The sequence below is a fragment of the Panthera tigris genome, chromosome B1 (genome assembly GCF_018350195.1).
Source record: "Panthera tigris isolate Pti1 chromosome B1, P.tigris_Pti1_mat1.1, whole genome shotgun sequence".
Lineage (NCBI taxonomy): Eukaryota > Metazoa > Chordata > Mammalia > Carnivora > Felidae > Panthera > Panthera tigris.
In genome coordinates, this window is record NC_056663.1 from 168,963,852 (window position 1) to 168,984,694 (window position 20,843).

General features: G+C 43.7%; 1 protein-coding gene across 3 annotated transcripts in view; it reads left to right on the forward strand.

Moving 5' to 3' along the window:
• The first annotated feature begins 268 nt into the window (after positions 1-268).
• Positions 269-20,843, forward strand: part of BEND4 (BEN domain containing 4) — a 38,730-nt gene continuing 18,155 nt past the window's right edge. For 2 of the 3 annotated variants that reach the window (XM_042984615.1, XM_042984617.1), the window contains exons 1-3: positions 269-833; positions 6,584-6,721; positions 8,211-8,777. In XM_042984615.1, the coding sequence (XP_042840549.1) occupies positions 347-833; positions 6,584-6,721; positions 8,211-8,777 (1,192 nt within the window). In that variant the 5' untranslated portion in view covers positions 269-346. The remainder of the gene's footprint in view (positions 834-6,583; positions 6,722-8,210; positions 8,778-20,843) is intronic. The other variant, XM_042984616.1, reaches the window with a different exon arrangement.

Consider the following 20,843-nt stretch of genomic DNA (forward strand, 5'->3'; position numbering starts at 1 on the left):
CCCCACGGGCGGCGGCGGCGGCGCCAAGCCCCGCCCCCGCCCCCATTATCATTAGCAGATATTACCCTAAACACTTGCTCTTTACCTCCTTTCTCCCTCCAGGCATTGGCGAGGCGGCCTGTCAATCAGCGCTCGGGCGGCAGCCCCCCGCGCGGGGGCTCAGCTATGCCAGCCTCAGCGACAGGCGGCAGTGGCGGCGGCGGCGGCGGCGGCCCAGGCACAGGCACACACCCTCCCACACGCGCGTACTCGGGCAGAGCCGGCGGGCGGGAGGCGGAGGCACCCTCGGAGCCCGGCGCCCGGCGGGGAGGGGGCGTGCGACCGGGGACCGGCCCCGAGGCGCAGGATGGAGGAGGAGATGCAGCCGGCGGAGGAGGGGCCCAGCGTCCCCAAAATCTACAAGCAGCGCAGCCCCTACAGCGTCCTCAAGACGTTCCCCAGCAAGAGACCCGCGCTGGCCAAGCGCTACGACAGACCCACCCTGGTGGAGCTGCCGCACGTCCGGCCGCCGCCGCCGCCCCCGCCGCCTTTCGCGCCGCACGCCGCCGTCTCCATCAGCAGCAGCGAGCCGCCGCCGCCGCAGCAGTTCCAGGCGCAGAGCACCTACCCCGCCGGGCCCGGCCGGGCAGCCGCCGCCGCGTCGTCGTCGTCTCCATCGTGCACGCCCGCCGCGTCCCAGGGCCACCTGAGGACTCCGGCGCCGCCGCCGGCGTCCCCCGCCGCCTCATCATCCTCGTCCTTCGCCGCCGTCGTCAGGTATGGCCCGGGCCCGGCGGCCGCCGCGGGCAGCAGCAGCGCGGGCAGCGACGGCGCCAGCCTGGAGCTCAGCGCAGGTACCAACTCCTGGGCGCAACTTTCCTTCCCGCTCGGCCGCGGGGAGGGGTGGGGGCCCGGGAGCCAGAAGCTGGGCATGGCGGACACCTTTTCCGCGCGCCGGACTGGCGGGAGGGTCGTGAGGGGAGAGCGGAGAGGTGGAGAGGGGCGAGTGCAGTCCGGGCCGAGAGAGAGTCGGGCGTCCGAGCGCACCCCTGAGGCCTCCACGCGCGGGCAGCAACTTCTAGAGGATTCCCCGCCGCCGCCGCGTGCGGAGCTTCCGACGGCGCGCGCGCCTCCTAACAGGTGGCTCCGCGCTCGGTTGCGGCTTGGCGCCCAGGAAGCCGGGCTGTGGCGGTCGGCGGCAGGGGTCTTTCGGGCGGGGGTCAGAGAAGCAGGCTTGGCGCCGAGGCCGCGCGCCGGACACCCCAGGGTGACCGCCACGGCCGCTCCCGGAGAGGCTGGGGCTGCTCTGGCGGCGCTCGGGGACGCCTTCCCTTTATCCTCGGCTGTTTCACTTTTTCCTTCCACTTCTTCATTTACCTCTCTTTCTTCTCTTCTTGTTTTTCCTTCTCTCTCTCTTTCCTGGCCTTCTGATTATCTTTTTAACCACCTCTTTGGTGCACTATTACTCTGTCGCGGTCCACTCGGCTGGCTCTTGGGTTCTTTTTTTTTTTTTTTTTTTTTTTTTTCTGTGCGCTTGTGTTTCTCATGCGCGCGCTGTCTGCTCCCTCTGCCCCTCTTTCCCCACCCACCCCAGAGTCCCAAACCGTGTCAGACAGCGGGTTCCTCTGCACCAGCCACGCGGGTGGACCTGACGCTCGCCCCCTGTAGCGGACTTTAGGGAAGGAGACGTCCCGCCCCTCCCCCCAGCCCAGAAGATTCCCCCACCCCCAGCCCGGGCTCTCGGGGCCCGCCGCTCATACCCCTTCCCCACCAGGAGGGTGGGGGCTGCACCCCGGGATCGCGAGCCTCCCGAGCATCTGTCCTGCCCCTTGAAGAAATGCCTCTCCACCGGGAGGCTGCAGGAGGTCCCCTGGGAAAAGCCAGCTCTCCTGCGGGTTAAGCTACGGGAGGTGGGCTGGTAGAAAAGCCGTAGCCTGGGGGCCTGGCCCAAGGGCCCTCCGCGTTTATCTCGCTTATCAGAACTAAAAGTTCCTGCTCAGGCCTTTTTTGGTATTTTAGAACCCCCCAAATTCTGCATATCGGTGAGTCCAAGGCTTTTGTCCTAATGAAAATGTGAGCATTGTCTCTAAATGAGTTGTAGACGCCTATGCTAATGTTATGTTGTTTGTCAATATTTTGACACATGAGGGATTGGTTTTGAGAAAGAAAATCTGATTACAGGTAATAGTGAAGACTTCCTGTTCTGTCACATGTCTCACTGATTTGGAGGTGTTTGTCGGCTTTGAGTGGGGTTCTTGTGTAGGTGTCTTATTGTTGGTGGGGTGGGTTTTTTATTTTCAGTTGCCCTTGACCCAATATTCTCTTGTGTTTTTATATTCATTGTTAGGCTACCCATCCACTTCCATTTTTCTCATTTTTCTTCTGTGTTCTCCCCTTCTTAGTAGTAGGTTTGTGTTCTTTCTCTCTGGGTTTGGAGTCTTATTTATACTACTTTTAGTTCATGCCCGTGTTTATTCCCTAGTTCTGCTTAATCTTTATCTTTTTTTATGTTCTTTCTCAGCAGTTTGGGTTCTTTTCCCATGTTCTGTATTTGTTTACTCCCTTGCATAACCTTAGTTCCACCATGTTTACTAGGGGAGGGGGGGAGGGTTCCCCTTTTTTATCTGCCTGTTCAGTCTTTAATCTCATCTTGCTTTCTCCTTTTAGTCTTTGCTGTCTTTCAATCTTTTATTTCCTTTTATACACTATAAATCTGCTCCCTCATTGCCATTTTCATCCATAGTTTTAACCTTGCTTTTTCCTGCTATTTTTCCTGCATTGTTTCTTTTTTCTGCACCAGCCACTTGCTGTCCTTTCCATGCTCCTTCCTACTCTGGCAGTGTCCTTGCTGTCTTTCATTCACAAGGAGTTTGTGGGTATTGTTTTCCTTTTTCACCTTGTTGTAAATGTACTCTTTCAGTGTTTCTTCTTAGCTAATTTTGTCTCCATCCCCAGGTGGAAATCACAACATCACTGAATCTAAAAGAGTGAAAAGGGGCTTTGTTTGATACCCCTGAAACTCCCTATATTTTTTATTACCTTTTATTCTTAAAGGCTGCTTGCTTGCTTTCGTTCGTTCTTTCTTTCTTTCTTTCTTTGTTTCTTTCAGGTCATAAAGAGTAAGCTTGATAGCACCAAGGGCAGGATGCCATTTGCTTGTTGGAAAAATGGGAATTGGATAGTAGGTTTCTTCCATGCAATGAAGAAAATGGTCTGGCAGGAAAAAGAAAAAAAAAGGCCATAGTACTAGACATCCTGAATTGTGGTCATAATATTAATCATTGATGGACAAACCCATCTCTTAACCCAGCACAGAGATGTGAGTGGCCATCAGAGGGACAGTCACCTTAAGAGCTGATTGGCTCTTTGAGGAACTAGTGGTTCCACTTTGAACCAATGAGCATGTGTGTACAGACAGACACCACTTAAGCATATTGAGGAGGGGGCTGGAGGAGGTGGTAAGTTGCTTGTTGCACCCTCACAGAAGTGTTACTGTAACCTCGAGGGCCACCTAATAGACTGAAAATAGTCAAAACATTGATGTGATGAAATGAGTCAAGGACAGAAGAGATAAAACTGAGTGTCCAGCATAAAGGCAGTGAAAAGATGAAAAGGTTGAAGTGAATCTTATTTCCCATTAAAAGCCATAAACCATTGAAAGGAGAAATGTGATTAAAAATAGATTTTTCAGCATTCTTATAAAATCTCATGAAGAGTATAATTTTCCTTAAAAGGGGTAATATACCATGGTTTTAAAAGCGTATTTTTCCTCTGTGGGAGGCTTAGAGTTAAAACCCACGTAGATCTTGATATGCAGCCTAAATTTGGCATCAGGAAATGGGAAATTGCATCTTTAAGCAGAGTACAATCAAAAATGAATTACAATAAATCCTATATAATTGCATAGGTCATTCTCTTTAATGAGATTTTATTAACCTGACTGTCAAGCTTTTGAGTCAGGCAGATATTTTATCTTCTTCAACTGATAAAAGTGTCAGCTATAAACCACCATATAAATATTCATAAATCTACACATCTGTGGCAGCCTATCAGCATCATTCTTTTGGACATTAAAAGCATTCTAATTACTTTCTGTCTAGCAGAGCTGAAATGCTGCCTGTTATAGTATGTGCTTGGCAGGCATGATTGCTTTTGTTTGCCATCACAAATAGCAGCATCCTATTTTATATACCGATGGTCCAGAAAATATTCAGGGATTGACTGAGCAGGATGAATATTAGGAAGCACCATCTGGTTTTGATAGCACCAAGTATATTAACTCATCTGTTAATTTTTGACACATCATTGATTTATTTATTTAGAAAAATTGCATCCTGTTTTGCTGTTTTGATGTTTGCCATTATGAAAAAAAATTGGATGGCATTTTTTTTAAGACATAGTTCATTGATTTAAGACAAGGGTGATGCTTCCAAAGATGCTTTCATTTTCTAACTTCTATTTTCTATGCTTTGAAGTCTTCTCTTAAGAAGTTATGTTAATGTTTTAAGGAAATCATCTATTTTGAACTAGCTGGAAATCCTTTTGGTAGATATAATGTATGGATACATGATAATAGGTCACAAAAAATTTTTTCTGCTTCTGCATTTTTAATATTAATATATTTCACCCTCCGCTGGGTTAAAATCAAAAGGTTACCACTAATCTCGATGGCTGTGATCTCCTTCATAGTAACAGAATACTCTTGGGTATGTGCTGTGATGGGCAAATTCCATTCAAGGCTTTACTTACAAAGAAGGACATTAAAGTAAGGCGCCTGTGTTTGATTGCCGAGTTCCCATCCCTCTTCTTATTCACTTATCAGATGTAGGATGGCTTAAACCACTTACATTCAGAAGAATTTCTAGAAATGAATTTTTTAATTAAAAAAGTAATCACGGGTTCAGATTTTGGAATCAGACTAGGCAAAATTTCCAACATGATACTATCCCAACAGATTGTGCAATAGAGCAAAATAAATTACAAGTGGTCACTTTATAGTGCTTCGTGGTTGTGCTGTATGAATATTTTGTGGTGTTTAATTTTAGAGAAGTTAAGAATGAAGTCGGTAGTTTTAAAGCCCCTTTGTAAACTGTTGGTGTTCTTCCCTGCCATCTCTTGAGTGGAGCATTCTGTAACTAGGAAAAAAAAAAACAGTTAAAAAATTTCAAAATACATGTTCATACTTTGCTCAATTAAGAATCATGGGTCAGTGACCATTCAATTGTGTTCATATGAAAACAGAACTTTTCTCCATTTCTTAGCGATAATGAGCATTGCACAGTCCTTGCATTTCTAATTATATTCTGTCTGGAAAGCTAAAGTATTGCTGGCTGCAATATGTAGTAGGTAGAAAGATTTGCTGTTTTCTGCCGAGTGTAATAGTAATATTGTTCATCATATCTTTCCGTGTATTGACGTTAAAACAGTATTTAAATATTTTAAGATACCAAAAAGGAGAAATTCAACTTTTTATGGTCATTATTTTTGCATCTATCAATTCTGAGAACAAATCCAGAATGAAGCATTTGTAAAAACTGAAGGCAAGAAGTGTTTTATGGTTGTAGCTATTCTCTGATACTCTGGGTGCACTTTAATACATTATCTTCATAATGTAGTGTATTACATAATGATTTTTTCTCAGCATATTACAAGCTTATCCTTCAATTAAGAAAACAAATCATGCTTGTCCCTAAGTCAGATTTTTTCCCTTAAAATCTATACTCTAATGTGATGTATCAATATGATTAAAGCTACTGAGTGTGCTTTAGGACATTGAACAAATATATTTGAGCAATTCTTTATAGCCACTTCTCTTTTAGCCTTTCTTTGCATATTTTGTTCCTTTCATCAAGGTTACGTTAAAGGTGTATAGGCTGTAAATCAGTTAGGGCCATGCTGATTAAAATGCAAACGGTAAATACAACTTCAGGTCTAGAATGGGATTATAGGATTAAAATGAATGAAAACTGCCAGTGTGCTAGAATTGAAAATTCGTGATCAATAACATTCTTTGATTTTACTAATAAAAGAACAAAAACCCGGAAATGAAGACCACTGTGCAACATCTTAAGGCTTCCCACTTTTATGGTTCAGCTGTTTACTTTGTTTATTTGGTTTTGGTCAGTGTAAAGAATTAATACCCAAATATTTAAAGTCTTTCCCCATTACCTTTTGGTTTAAATCAGGGGCTCAGTCCTTCCCTTCCATCTGGCAGGGGGCAGAGGCATCAATTCCACTGTTTGGTGTGTAAAAGATACTTCTTATATCCATCTCCCTTTTCTCTAGTATAGCAAGTGAACTTTGTCCTGGCTGCTGCTTCAGTGAAGTTCCCAGCCCATCAATCAATTCTAGCCTGAAACTATGCCTGACATCTGGTTTTCTTCTTCAGCACTCAAAATCACTGTGTAAAAAACAGGCCTGTGCCTAATATTTGTGGGATTTAGGACAAGAGTACAGATGCAGGCCTACATACCATATATCTAAATAATTAACAAACTATTAAATAAAATATGTTCCATCCACCTCCCCTGACAAATATACCTTAATGACCAGATCTGACTTTGGAGTTTTCAGCCAGCCCATGGCCTTCTCTCCCCACCCCCAGCTTCATCTTCTAATAGGAGGAGCCTCACATACACACGAATGGATGCCCCCGTCCAAACTTCCAGGCTCTGGCACCATGGTCTGTCCTTGGGAGAATGGCTCAGGGAAGAGTCCAGCACAGGCCCTCGAAGCAGTTTAAGTAAGGAATTCCTGGATCTTGGGTACCTTACCATGGGGAGGGGAAGGGATGGAGGAGGATGATTAGGGCAGGGCCCCCCTCCCTATGTCTAAGGGTGGTACTGCTCCTAAGCATGAGAAAACACCATGGCAAGAGCAAAGTAGTCCCGTGGACTCTCAGCCTACCCAGAATGCAGCCAAAGCAATGTCCAGTGTTACAAATGAAGATCTATATATTTATGAGAGGACCCACATGCATTCAGTAAATATTTTGTTGTTCCCATAGAAGCCCTCAAACATTTCACCATTTTTCATTTTTAAAGTTTTTTCCCCTGAGAAAAAGATAGAGCCAACATTTTCAGAGACAGTAGGTAGCTAGTTAAATTTCTATCATAAATACTTACTGGCATCTAAAATCTACAGTATTTTGTTTGTTGCCATTATTCTGGATAAGGAAGAGATGAAATGAGAGGCATCCTATAGCTGTATACAAGCCCTATAAAGTATCTCTGTATATTTATAAATAGCCCATTCTGGATGGTAGTCCAGAAAGAAGAGGCTGCACCTCGTGATATTTGCATTTAGGGTGAATTTTCAAGACCCAAGACTGACAGAATTAAATCACATTTGCATAGTTTTTGAGGTGTTTTTGGTTGTTGAACTGATTGTTTTCCATTTGCTTTTTATTTTTCACTGATTGACAATTAGTATGCTTTAGAATACATTTATGTCAACTAACCAGCAGTCTGGACACATGCCATTTAAAAGATTTGGCAATCTAATGGAAGAGGCTCATGGAAGAAGCACTACTGCTTTTTACATGATACTTGTATGGACTGGCCTAAATATTGGCCTTGACAAGAAATCCAAGTTCACAGATAAATGAAGAGAAAGAATAGTGAACACAGATGTTGGATAACACAGTTTTGCTTTTGGGCTCATCATCTTTTGCCTTATAGGCCATCCTTTGTTTTACTTTAGATGTCTAGTGAGCTCTTCAAAAAGACTTATCTTTCTTCTCCAGTTTGCATCTGGAAGCAACGTACTCTCGTCAGGGATTGTATCAGCTGATTAATAGCAAGGGCATGAGGGCACTCCAGAAATAGAAGTAATGATTGCTGTAAGCCCTCCTATCAAGGAGGAATTGAGTCTGCGGTAGCTGGCTCGATTCGTTAGAGTAAGGATCTTAATGAAGCCAAAGGTGTGAGTTCAGACTTGTACAGGCCAGTTAATGCCACAGAGAGGGAAATCTCTCTGTGGTGCCCAAAGTCACAGTGCAGCCGTTTCCCAGAATGAGGGACTGGGAATGACTCTTCAGACACCCCTCTGGTTGCAGAATGACAGGAAGCTATGCATCCTACTAAAAGTACATTCACTGTGTTACCTTGGTTTGGGATGGAGAGTAGAAATACATAATTTTAACATTTTTGAATGTTAACCTCAAAATTGAGGACCTTACTTACCCTTGTCTTTGGCTGTCCGTCTCTGATGTGTTTTTTCATGTGTTTCAGAGAGTCGTATGATCTTGGATGCCTTTGCCCAGCAGTGCAGTCGAGTTCTTAGTCTCTTAAATTGTGGAGGAAAACTACTGGACTCCAACCATTCTCAATCCATGATTTCTTGTGTCAAGCAGGAAGGCTCGAGTTATACTGAGAGACAGGAACAGTGTCACGTCGGGAAAGGGGTCCACAGTCAGACGTCAGATAATGTAGACATAGACATGCAATATATGCAAAGGAAACAACAAACTTCTGCCTTTTTGAGGGTTTTCACTGACTCCCTACAAAATTACCTGCTCTCGGGGAGCTTTCCAACTCCAAACACCTCATCAGTCAGTGAGTATGGCCACCTGGCCGACGTGGATCCTCTGTCAACCTCCCCCGTGCATACACTAGGTGGCTGGACCTCCCCGGCGACATCCGAATCCCATGGTCACCCATCCTCTTCTACACTGCCCGAGGAGGAAGAGGAGGAGGAAGAGGAAGGCTACTGTCCTAGATGCCAAGAGCTGGAGCAGGAGGTTATTTCACTGCAACAAGAAAATGAAGAGCTCAGACGGAAATTAGAGAGCATCCCAGGTACTGTGCCATATTCCTTGCAAGCTAACTGCAGATCATTCCTTCCTGGTGTCTCTGTGTGCATGCGTGCATACACGCATGTATATGTATGGTTTTGGCCAGTGAGGTAAAAAAGTTGAAAAACAGGCATGCACAGGGTGTCCTTACCCTTCCAGTACCACACAGAAGTTTCAGGATAAACTACTAGCCTTGTTCTATGTTTAAGTCCAATCTTAAGAGATACAGGCCTGAAGACCACCGCCCTATTCAAAGATGTCTCTGTCCATATAAAAAAGATTCCAGACGTGGTGCAATAAGATTGAAATAGGCCAAGTACCGTGAGCCTGAGTTTTCTTCAAAATGTAGCCCTCTTTTTTTAAAAGCGGCTTTTGTATTTTTAAAGATTTTGTTGTATGTATTTTATTAGTAATAAAGATGAAAGTGAACTGATACCTTCGGTGGTTGGACTTGAGTAGTACTGAACAAGTGGTCTCTTCTGTTCCATTAATTTCTTGCCATTCTTGTTAAGTTTCAACAGGTATCTTCTCTTTTTAGCATGCAAGCTCCCTGTTAAATGAGCAACTGTAAACTGAAAGGAAAAGATCAAAGACAGACCAGTAATTAAGCAGATCTCAAACTATTTGTGCCCCTGGCAAAGCAGGCATTTCCTGCCTCTTAGAGACATTAGATTTGCTGCATAGTAAAGTCATCTTTATGGCAAGATCTTCTCTGGGTTGCAAAGCCATTTTTTTTTTTACTATTTGAAAAGGTACCAATTTTGCTTATACCTTTGAATTCATTCCTGCACGTCTGTGGCTTACAAAAGATAGTGAGATCGTTAGCTAGAGCAATATCTTCAAATCCTTTTAATCGTGCAGCCCACTGATAAAAAATGTTGAGAACATATCCACCAATGTACACGCTTCTTGGTTAACTACATACATGTCCTAGTGTACTAGTAAAGTATATTTCAAAATAAAGCATATATAGCATGTTAAAAATTTTAAAGGCCGATACAGAAATATAAGTAGAAAGTATGTTCGTTTCCTAACTCAGTGTCTTTGAACCGCCCAGTTTGGCAACTGACTTAAAAATAAGGAAATATTGAAGTACATTACCCACTTGTTTATTAGTTTCCTTAGGAAGCAAAAAACAAGTGTTAAGAATTGCCAGATCAGAAATCTATTTTCTTTCTGTCTTTTCATTTAAAAGCATTACTCAAATAGACCTGAGGTTTGGTTCAGAATATTTTGGAATTAGGTTTAATGCAATCATGTTGTGGGGGAGTCGTGTGTGCAGGAGGTGAAGTAAATTCATTCTCTCTCTGGGGCGCCTGGGTGGCTCACTCGGTTAAGCATCTGACTTTGGCTCAGGTCATGATCTCCCGTCTCATGGACTCAAGCCCCGCGTTGGGCTCTGTGCTGACATCTCAGAGCCTGGAATCTGCTTTGTATTCTGTGTCTCCCTCTCTCTCTGCCCTCCCCCACTTGCACTGTGTGTGTCTCTCTCTCACTCTCTCTCAAAAATAAATACTAAAAAAATGTAAGAAAACATTCTCTCTCTTTGCAGTTGAGCATTGGGGTTAGATAAAAGGGCCGTGGTGTCTTCCCAAGTCAGGAAGGCAGGGACCACAGGAGACACTGGGTAGAGCTCAAAGAATACAGTGGAACCATTGTTCCACTGGGTTCTCCATGGCAGAGAAAGAGAGGGGTGTAGCTAACATGCTGGGATTTTACAGCTTCTACAATTCCATAAATTATGGTCAGTTAATTATGGGTTTGATCTGACCCAAAGGGGTGTTTTCCATCTTACTCCCCACCCTCCTCTCTGCCTTTCTGGGGGAGAAAATACTATCCTGGAGATCAGCCAATTTTAGATACTTACATCAGCCATTCAGAACTGTGGGTAAGAGTTTCAGAGCACAGGGACAGGTGACACAGAAGTCCAGAGTGGTATTGTCTAATTCCCAGTCCTAAATATTTGACCTTGGTAAATATCAAGCAAATTTGGGGTTTAGTCCTCCCATTTCCCAAACTGTGCCAGGTGGAAGGGCTGTGTCGTGGATATAACTAACTCACTGCTGACCTGCCACTAATCACCGTCTTTTTCCATTTCCAGAAAGATGAAAATGCTGAAATTTCTTGAGCCTTCTTGATGGTCCAGTATTGAAGGACACTTGTTGAAATTAGAGTGTGGTCACCACTGTTAGTGCAAACATTCCATCTCTGTTGACAGTCCCCTCCATAAACTTGAATCAATAGCCATTTCATATGGAGAACCATGATTGCTATAATTCATACCAAAACTCAACTATGTAAATAAAAATCAGTTTGTCAGTTATGAACAGAAAAAACTTAGTGTAAAATTGAAGAAAGATTAGCTTATTTAACACATGTACTCATTACCTAGGGACACCTTAGTATTGGGTGTCCAGTTGAACGTGTCACTTGCAAACCAGATAGTGATCACCTAAGAATCCACCTTTCACTCCATTAGCTACTAATTTTGTGGGGGAAATCTGTAATTTTTAGACAGTCGTTTGAAGAAAAGTGCAGCAAGTAGTACACTCTGGTTTTGCATCTAACAAGAGTATTTTGCAAGCAGTAACTCTCCTGTGGAATTTGGGATGGATTTTCCTTAAGTATCATCACTGTTTCCCAATGGCTTCAAAAGACCTCTGTTGTTCCAGAGGGCAGTGCATTTCCATGGAAGCACCTGCGACCTTCCTGTAGTGGAAATTACCTTTATGTTGTGATATAACTGTATTTACAGCCAAGCAGGATGGATGAGTACAAAGGAGAAAGCATTCAGGGCGCCTGGGTGGTTTAGTCGATTAAATGTCCGACTCTCGATTTCAGCTTAGGTCATGATCTCATGGTTTGTAGGTTCGTGCCCTGAGTTGGGCTCTGTGCTGACAATGTGGAGCCTAGTTGGGATTCTGTCTCTCCCTCTCTGTCTCTGCCCCTCTCCCGGGCATGCATGCATGCTTGCTCTCTCTCAAAATAAAATAAACTTCAAAAAGACACAAAGCATTCAGAGGAAATAAAGTTAACAAGAAGATAGGGACACCTGCCCCAGGTCAGAGCTGAGACCCTGGTTTTAGTTCCTTCTCTGCCACTCCAGAGTTGTGCTATTGAGTAATTTTGAGATTCCTTATTCTTTATTTTCCTGAAATAAAGCATTCATATCTAGGAAGGGCAACTATAAAAGAGGATGGGAAAGTGCAGACCTTTCTAAAGAAGGAAGAGTTTGGGGAAGGTGCACCTCCAGCACCACCTGGGAGGGCTGGGTAACTGTTTTATTTGTGAAACACTCCACAAAGTCCTGTTGATTAATATCAGCCACATGCAAGCAATGGGCTTCTGGAGAATAATACTCTGACTTCCTGTCCACAGTTACTTGCAGATGTAGGCGATTAAATGTTTTATCCCAAGGAAAGAGCATTAGCACTTACTCTTTGGTGTTAGATCACACTAGAAATTAAGAAAGTCAGTTGAAAAGTTTAATTTTTTAAAGGCAAGAAAGCAAAGATAGGTTAAAAGTAAAAAGCCACAGAAGAATTGATATTTAGATCAGGAATACAAAAAGTTGAGACGTTATTAAAAGAAGGAAAATGTTGGGAAAACAACTCACTGGAGAGGGTGTCAGTTTAGAGCTGGCATGTTTGTTTGTTGGGAGAGCGCGAGCAGGGGAGGGGCAGAGAGAGTGGGGGACAGAGGATCTGAAATGGGCTCTATGCTGACAGGCTGACGGCAGTGAGCCCAATGTGGGACTCAAACTCACAAACTGCGAGGTCATGACCTGAGCCGAAATCAGATGCTTAACCAACTGAGCCACCCAGGTGCCCCCTGCATGCTTGTTTAGAAACCATACAGTCAACACAAGATGAGAGAACTCCTAAGGGAGGATAGATACAAAATACTGTATGTCATCTAATTTAAGACCCATTGAATGCAAGATGTGCCAATATTCTATGTTCCACTAAGAAGGAAAAAACACTGTGAATCATAATTGCATCTTTGAACAAGCTCAGAGATTTTAAAATATGAAAAAAATGTGGGTCTTAGGATCATAAAATATGGTAATTAAAAAAAATAACTTCCAAAGTAAAATAATTATGACATATTAAAAACACCTTGAGATTGGGGGTGCCTGGATGGCTCAGCTGGTTAGACGGCCAACTCTTGATTTTGGCTAAGATGATCTCAACAGTTTGTTGGATCAAGCCCCACATTGGGCTCTACCCTGACAGCAAGGAGCCTGATTGGGATTCTTTCTGTTCCTCCCCCACCTGTGCTATCTCTTTTCGTCTCTCAAAATAAAATAAGTAAACATTTTTAAAAAATACCTTGGGATGTTCTAAGTGCCAGATACAAGTACACTATTAATGTTATCAAAGAATTTTCTTTTTTATTTGAATGTTTATTTATTTTTGAAAGAGATAAAGCATGCGTGCACAAGCAGGGGAGGGGCAGAGAGAGAGGGGGACAGAATCTGAAGCAGGCTCCAGGCTCTGAACTGTCAGCACAGAGCCCAACACAAGCTCAAACCCATGAATTGTGAGATCATGACATGATCCTAAGTCAGATGTTCAACCGACTGAGCCACCCAGGCACCCCAAGGACTTTCTACTTTTTTAAAAAGTACATTTATAATTATCAATTTATCTTCATAACTCCAAACAAATAATATTCCTATTTTATAGGCAAAGAGGTTGAAACCTGGATAGGTGAAGTCTGTGGCAGAGCTAGGATTATTTTTTTTTTTAAGTTTATTTATTTGACTTTGAGAGAGAGAGGGAGCATGAGCAGGGGAGGGTCAGAGAGGGAGTGAGACAGGGAATCCCATGCAGCTCCACACTGTCAGCACAGAGCCCAGTGCAGGTCTCAAACTCACGAACCTGGAGATCATGACCTGAGCCGAAATCAAGAGTTGGACACTTAACTGACGAAGCCACCCAGGCGCCCCCGTGGCAGAGCTAGGATTATAATCAAAGTCTCTTGATTCTAGATCTAGTGTATTACCCTCTTCCACTCTAAAAATACAGTCGATTCTTACTATTCGTTGTAGTTATGTTCTATAAAGTCACCGTCAAGACTGAATTAGCGAATACCGAAGCGTTACCCCTAGGAAAAGTACAGAGCTATGTTCCTGAGAACCTTTAGTCACATTTGTACCAACTGATCAATGCATAACCTTATTTTATGTATGTTTTTGTCTAAAGAGACTTTATTTAATATATAGCGTTGTCAGATTAACATTGAACTCACAGCCAACAGCCCTATAACTCATGCGTGCATGAAGCTTATCTAATACATATTTTCTCCCTAAGGCTCATCATAGCCTTCCTGAACTTAGGAACTCTAGACCGCACTTCAGCTCTGTGTTTGGGGTACCTTTTAAACAGCAGAATCACCAAGAAAAAGCACAAAATATGAAAAACATGGCACGTGAAGAGAAGAACACTTGTTACCCTGTGAGCTGAAACAAACAGCCGAAGTGTTAAACCTTGTTCAGCCTTAGCTGGGAATGTGTGCATTGTGCAACCCAGGTTTTCAGTGAACTGCAAAAGTCCGCAGATGACTGCTAGAGCACCAGGAAACATGGATTTGACAGTTACAAATACATTTTAGCAAGTTGGCAAATTTGAAAACATGTGCTCTGCAAATAATGAGGGTCGATTGTACTTACTCAAAAGAGTACAAACCAGAAAACTCACCTTGAATTATGCACCACTGATCCTATTAGTCCACAGTTGTCATTTTCTAAGAATATTTTAGAAAGATAAATCTGTAATGTCCGTTTTTTGGATAATTTTACAACAGTAAAAAGCCCCTGGAGTGAGTGCGTTGTAGATGTCCTGGGGCCCTCTCGGCAGCCTCCCACTTACACATGCCCAGAAGTGCCTGTGCAGGAATGTTCAGGGCAGCTTCTAGTCCTCAGAAGCCTATTGTCCACATTTAGTGTGGGGGGTTCTAAGGAGGATGAAGACCCGTGAATATATCCTGAGTAAAAACTTAGAGCAAATGATAGGAACAGAGAGGTATAAAGGATTTAGTTCTTTTACTTAGAAATCGGTAAAAGTCCTCATAACTCTTGCTGTGGCGATGAGATTGAGAGAGACAGAATATGATAAAAGACAATGGGTTTGGAGTCAAACCTGGGTTTGGATTTCTGCTTCTGCTATTTGTTAGCTGTGATTTTTGGCAAATCACTTAACCATTCTGAACCTCAGTTTCTTTCTGTACCATGAAATTAATAATACTATTAGGGGGCTCGATAATACACCTGGGTGGCTCAGTCGGTTGAGCGTCCGACTTTGGCTCAGATCATGATCTCGCGGATTGTGAGGTCGAGCCCTGCGTCGGTCTCTGTGCTGACAGCTGGGAGTCTGGAACCTGCTTCAGATTCTGTGTCTCCCCTCTCTCTACCCCTCCCCTGCTCACGCTCTGTGTCTCCCTCTCAAAAATAAATAAACATTCATGGGGCGCCTGGGTGGCGCAGTCGGTTAAGCGTCCGACTTCAGCCAGGTCACGATCTCGCGGTCCGTGAGTTCGAGCCCCGCGTCAGGCTCTGGGCTGACGGCTCGGAGCCTGGAGCCTGTTTCCGATTCTGTGTCTCCCTCTCTCTCTGCCCCTCCCCCGTTCATGCTCTGTCTCTCTCTGTCCCAAAAATAAATAAAAAATGTTGAAAAAAAAAATTAAAAAAAATAAAAAATAAAAAAAAAATAAATAAATAAACATTCAAAAATTTAAAAAAAAAATACTATTAGAATGTTGGAAGTATTAAGTTCATTAAGTAGCAGTTGGATGTCTATTAGTTCTTCCAGTAAGTGCTCAATAAATAGCAACTTTAAAAACAGAGAGAGGAGGGGAGCCTGGGTGGCACAGTTGCTTAGGCGGCAGAGACTTGGTTTCGGCTCAGGTTGTGATCTCACAGTTCATGAGATCGAGCCCTGCATCAGGCTCTGCGCTGACAGCTGAAACCTGCTTGGGATTCTGTCTCCCTTTTTCTCTGCCCCTCCCCTGCTCGCTCACACTCTCTATCTCTCTCTCTCAAAATAAGTAAACATTTTTTAAAAAAGAAAGAAACAAAGGGAAGGTGTTCTGTGCCTAGTAATACAGAAATTTTAAGTGTTTTTCTTAGATGGTAAGTGGTATTTTTTTAAATGTTTATTTATTTTTGAGACAGTGTGTGAGTGGGGAAAGGGCAGAGAGAGGGAGACAGAATCTGAAGCAGGCTTCAAGCTCTGAGCTGACAGCACAGTGCCCAACACAGGGATCAGACTCACAAACCATGAGATCATGACCTGAGCTGAAATCAGACGCTTAACCAACTGAGCCACCCAGGGCGCCCCCAGTTGTAAGTGGTATCCTTAAAAAGAGGTCAGTATGCAGTTACCCAGGTTAGAAACCTCCAATCCATCCATTACGCATGTCTCTCCCCTGTGTCCTATCAGTCTCCTCTTTGGATTCCGCCTTTTGGATACACATCAGTATGGGTTCCTCCTCTCCCCACTGTTTTCATCCGGGCCTATCTCAACATGGACTACTGCAGTAGCCACTCACCTACTCCCAGACTCCAGCCTCTCCCTGCTGAAAAGCCTCTAAAGGCTTCACCTGGTCTGTAGAGTAAATTCCAGCACTCAGTATGACACATGGGGTCTCTACCTGAATCTTTTCCTGTCCATTTTTAGAGACTAGACTCTCAGCTCCCACCATACACCAAGTATTCCAACCCCATTGGACAGTTGTGATTCCTGTGCAACCTTATACTTGCTTCTCGTTTTCCCTTACTCCTGCTGTTCCTTCCATTTCAAGAACATATTCTTCTTTTCCCCACTTGAGAAACTCCAACTCATCCTTCAGCTCCCAGTTCAGGTGACACTCACCTCTGTAACAAATTCTACCCCTCCCTGTTCCCAGGCAGAATTAACCACTTGCCATAATATATCGTGTATACGTCTGTGAAAGTCAGTATCGGGAAGTTTTTACTGTGTGTATTTGTTTTTTCTCTTTCTATCTCTCCCTGGTGTCCCAATATGAAGAGAGGCTGGCCATCTGAGCTCCTTGAAGGCAGAGATGAAGTCAACATTATCTGTGTATCCTAAATCCTAGCCCAGTGTCAGGCATGTTGTGGCATCTACCCTCATCAGTTAAATTAGACAGAGATGGGGGGGCACCTGGGTGGCTCAACCAGTTGGGCATCTGACTTTGGCTCAGGTCATGATCTCATGGTTTGAGGGTTCAAGACCTGCGTCGGACTCTGTGCTGACAGCTCAGAGCCTGGAGCCTGTTTTCAATTCTGTGTCTCCCTCTCCACCCTTTCCCCACTCACGCTCTGTGTCTCTCTCTCAAAAATAAATAAACATTAAAGAAATTTAAACAATAAATAAATTAGAAATGGGACATTGTCATAATCAAAAGCATAACCATGCATCTGTAAGGCTGAGTATTTTCTAAAGCTCGTTTATTTCTTCATATTTACAATTCAGGTGCCTCTACCTTACAGACACAATGTGAATAGGACACTTAAAGATGATATAATCGCACAGATGGCATGGTCATCAGAGGGCAGTAAATAATTTCAATCTCCCTATAAAATCATAGGTGTTGTATTTTGTAAGTCTTTAAAAACAATTATACAGCAAAGTAGATTAAATGCTTGAGAAACAAGAAGAGAAACTCTACTCTGATCAAGATTTTAACGTAATGGTCTGCAATGAAAATTGGGTACTCAAGCCCAAGCACCCTTAATATGGGGGGAAAAAAAACAGAATTGGAACAGTTTTCCTTGGAAGAGCCTTAAAACAAAGTCAGCAGTCAGTGAAGTAACCTTTAAGGAACTCACCAGGCTCCTACTCGTAAAATAATAATAGCTTACATTAGGCAGTATCTACTGGGTGCTTTCTGCTTTACATGTATTATTTTAAACTTTACAGTAACTGTATACAGTAGGCAATTGTCCAGGTTTTACAGATGAGATAACAGAGCCTAAGAGAGGTTGAGTAACTTGCCCAGAATCACACAGTTCCTAGTGCCAGAGGCAGTACGTTAAGGGGGAAAAAAGTACCCATGGATTACTTTGGGACCAATTCTTCTCACGCCTTCTTATCAGCTCTTATATACTAGTACTGAGAATGTGTTGAAGACCCTGTCTGTGTGGATTTAACTAACTTAACACCGGCCATGACAAAATCAAGCCATCCAAGCTAGAGGGTGTGTTTGTTTTTGAGAGTAACACATTCATCTGGATGTCTTAGATACCCAACAGAGTATTTGTAACCTGTTTCCCTCAGTCTTTATCTGTTGACATGAAAGATGTTCCTAATTTGCTTTTTTCCTCTCAGGTTTTTTGCTCTTTCTAGGATTCTCTGGTATGCATTTTAAAATGCTGTTACGTGGTGGTGAGCACCTGGGTGGTTCAGTTGGTTAAGCATCAAGCTTCAGCTCAGGTGTGATCTCACTGTGTGTGGGTTCGAGCCCTGCATCAGGTTCTGTGCTGACAGCTCGGAGTCTGGAGCCTGCTTCAGAATCTGTGTCTCCCTCCCTCTCTGCTCCTCCCTCACGTGCACATGCTCGCTCGCTCTCTCTCTCTCTCTCTCTCTCTCTCAAAAATAAACATTAAAAAAAATTAAAATGCTATTACATGGCTGAGGGTGGAAATTCTCAATATCAGGATACAACTAGGGACATTTGGGGTACCTTTATATTCTCCCTTCCCTTTAATAGAAGCTTTTACAGTTTTTGGTTCCTCATTTATTGTCTCATTAAACCTGCTAGGTGCATGTGCCTTTCTTTTGCAGAACGTATAAGTAAATACATGAAACCTGCCCAGTGGGTCCGAGGTGGTAGCTTCTCCATCGACGGGAATGACTCGCTTAATTCAGAGCGTGCATGAGGAGGCAGTTGGATGTGAGGTGTCTGGGGCATAATCAGCTTCTTGAGGATCCTGCTGCTCTTTTCTTGGTGGAAGCCCTGACCCCATCTCTCATCTCTTGGAGGCCAGAGGAGCAGTGTCTGGCCAGGACTGCAGGAATCTCAAAGGAAGCAAAGGCCTCTTATTCCCCATCTCTGAGGGCCCCATGTGCTCACTGGGAAATTCCACAGTGTGTCCACAAAACTGTAGATTGACACAACAGCAGGGCAGGAGGACAGGGGGTTTTCCACGATTGCCTTCTCAGTGCCCGGTGCTTCTCTGGGAAGGCAGCATGGTGTAGCTGTGGGTCAGGATAATGTTTCCTTCCGCTTTCATCCCTCTTGAATAGACACAACTATCTCTGTTTTCCAGACTTTCTTTTTTTTTTTTTTCCACCAAAAATATTTCATTTGATTCTACACCTTCCCTATTATAAATCTAGGCAACCCTCCAAAAAGCCCTAGCAGAGAGTGATGTTTCAAATCTGTAACAGCAGGGACATGCCCTGTGCTGGATAGGGGCCTGGAGGCCTCTGCCTTGTGAGGGTCAAGGCCAGGAGCGCAGTAGGGAGGGGCTGGAGGAGGGTGTTACTCAGGGCCCAGCATCATGCCTGGTGACTCTTTCTTTCTTTTTTTTTTTTTTTACGTTTATTTATTTTGAGAGAGACAGCACGAGGGGGGGAGGGGCAGAGAGAGGGAGAGAGAGAGAATCCCAAGCAGCCTCCATGCTGTCAGCATGGACCCTGACATGGGGTTCAAACCCACAAAATTGCAAGATCATGACCTGAGCTGACACCAAGAATCAGACACTTAACAACTGAGTTCTCTTTCATAACTGGCTAAATAGCTTTGTCTTGTCTTCCTGGCCTTCAGTCTTGTGCCCAGATATCAACCTACAGGACCCACTTGCCCCCTACAGCCAATAGCATGAAATTCTGTTTTCTTCCAACATTTGAATCATCTGGCCTTGCTCATAGCTTAGCACTGCTAGGAGATGGGAGAGTCGGCCTCCAAGCCTTTCCAGGGCTGTGTACAAACACTGCAGATAATATATAGCAAAGGAAGGGGTGGCGGGGGGATAATAATTATGTAGACATTCTTCAAACCACTTTTAAATTATGATACATGCCCACTGTAGAAATGTTTTTAAACTGGTTTTTACAAGGATGATAGTGTTAACTACCCTAATCTTGGTACTAAAATATAATCGTTTTTAATTATTATTAACACTTTGGTTTATTTCTTTTCAATCTCTTTATGTACATAATTATTCATAACATGGTTGAGGTCATGCTGAATATTCAGTTTTGTAAGCATTTTAGTGTTTCATTTAAACATTTTTTCTTAGACATCTTAATGACTAAAAAATATGGGTAAAGGATCAAAAGAAGTCTCATTCAAATCCTAATCAGTCCATGAGTATTTGCAAATTTTACTAAGACTTCCCAAATAGGGTCACCTGGGTGGCTCAGTTGGTTAGGTAACAGACTTTGGCTCAGGTCATGATTTTGCAGTTCGTGAGTTCGAGCCTCGCGTCAGACTCTGTGCTGACAGCTCAGAGCTTGGAGCCTGCTTGGGATTCTGTGTCTCCCCTCCCCCCCACCCCTCCCCTGCTCACACTCTGTGTCTCTCTGCCTCTCAATAATAAATAAACATTAAAAAAAAATTATTAAAAAAAAAAAAGACTTCCCAAATAAATCCAGAGTAACACCTTGCATGCGTCACTTGTCAAAGCAGTGACGTGTACAGCGGTGTTTGCTTCTGAGCACAAACCGGGAAGGACACAGTGCTGCCATTGGGAGCCTCCCACTCCACGCTGGTTGCAGGAGACTTCGACACAAGTTCGGTGGGGCCACACAGATAGTGGAAACCCAGAACTCAGCATTAGCTTCTCAGGTCCCCTGCATTTCCCCCCACAGTCAATGCCATTAACAAAAGAGTCATTCTTAACTTGCTGTGGCGTCAGTAAAGTGGGTTAGGCTTTTAACAGGCCAGTGAATTAGAGGTACTTGACAGGTTTTATTAAACTTTGGTTTAATAAAAGGCCTATTTCAAACTGATGCACGTATGCCTTCTTTTTGTTGAGTTTGTGGTTATTCGGCAAATGCTTCTCCAATTTGAAGACCATAGTCGAAGGACTGCTTAGGCATGGCCTGTGACAGGTCTATAA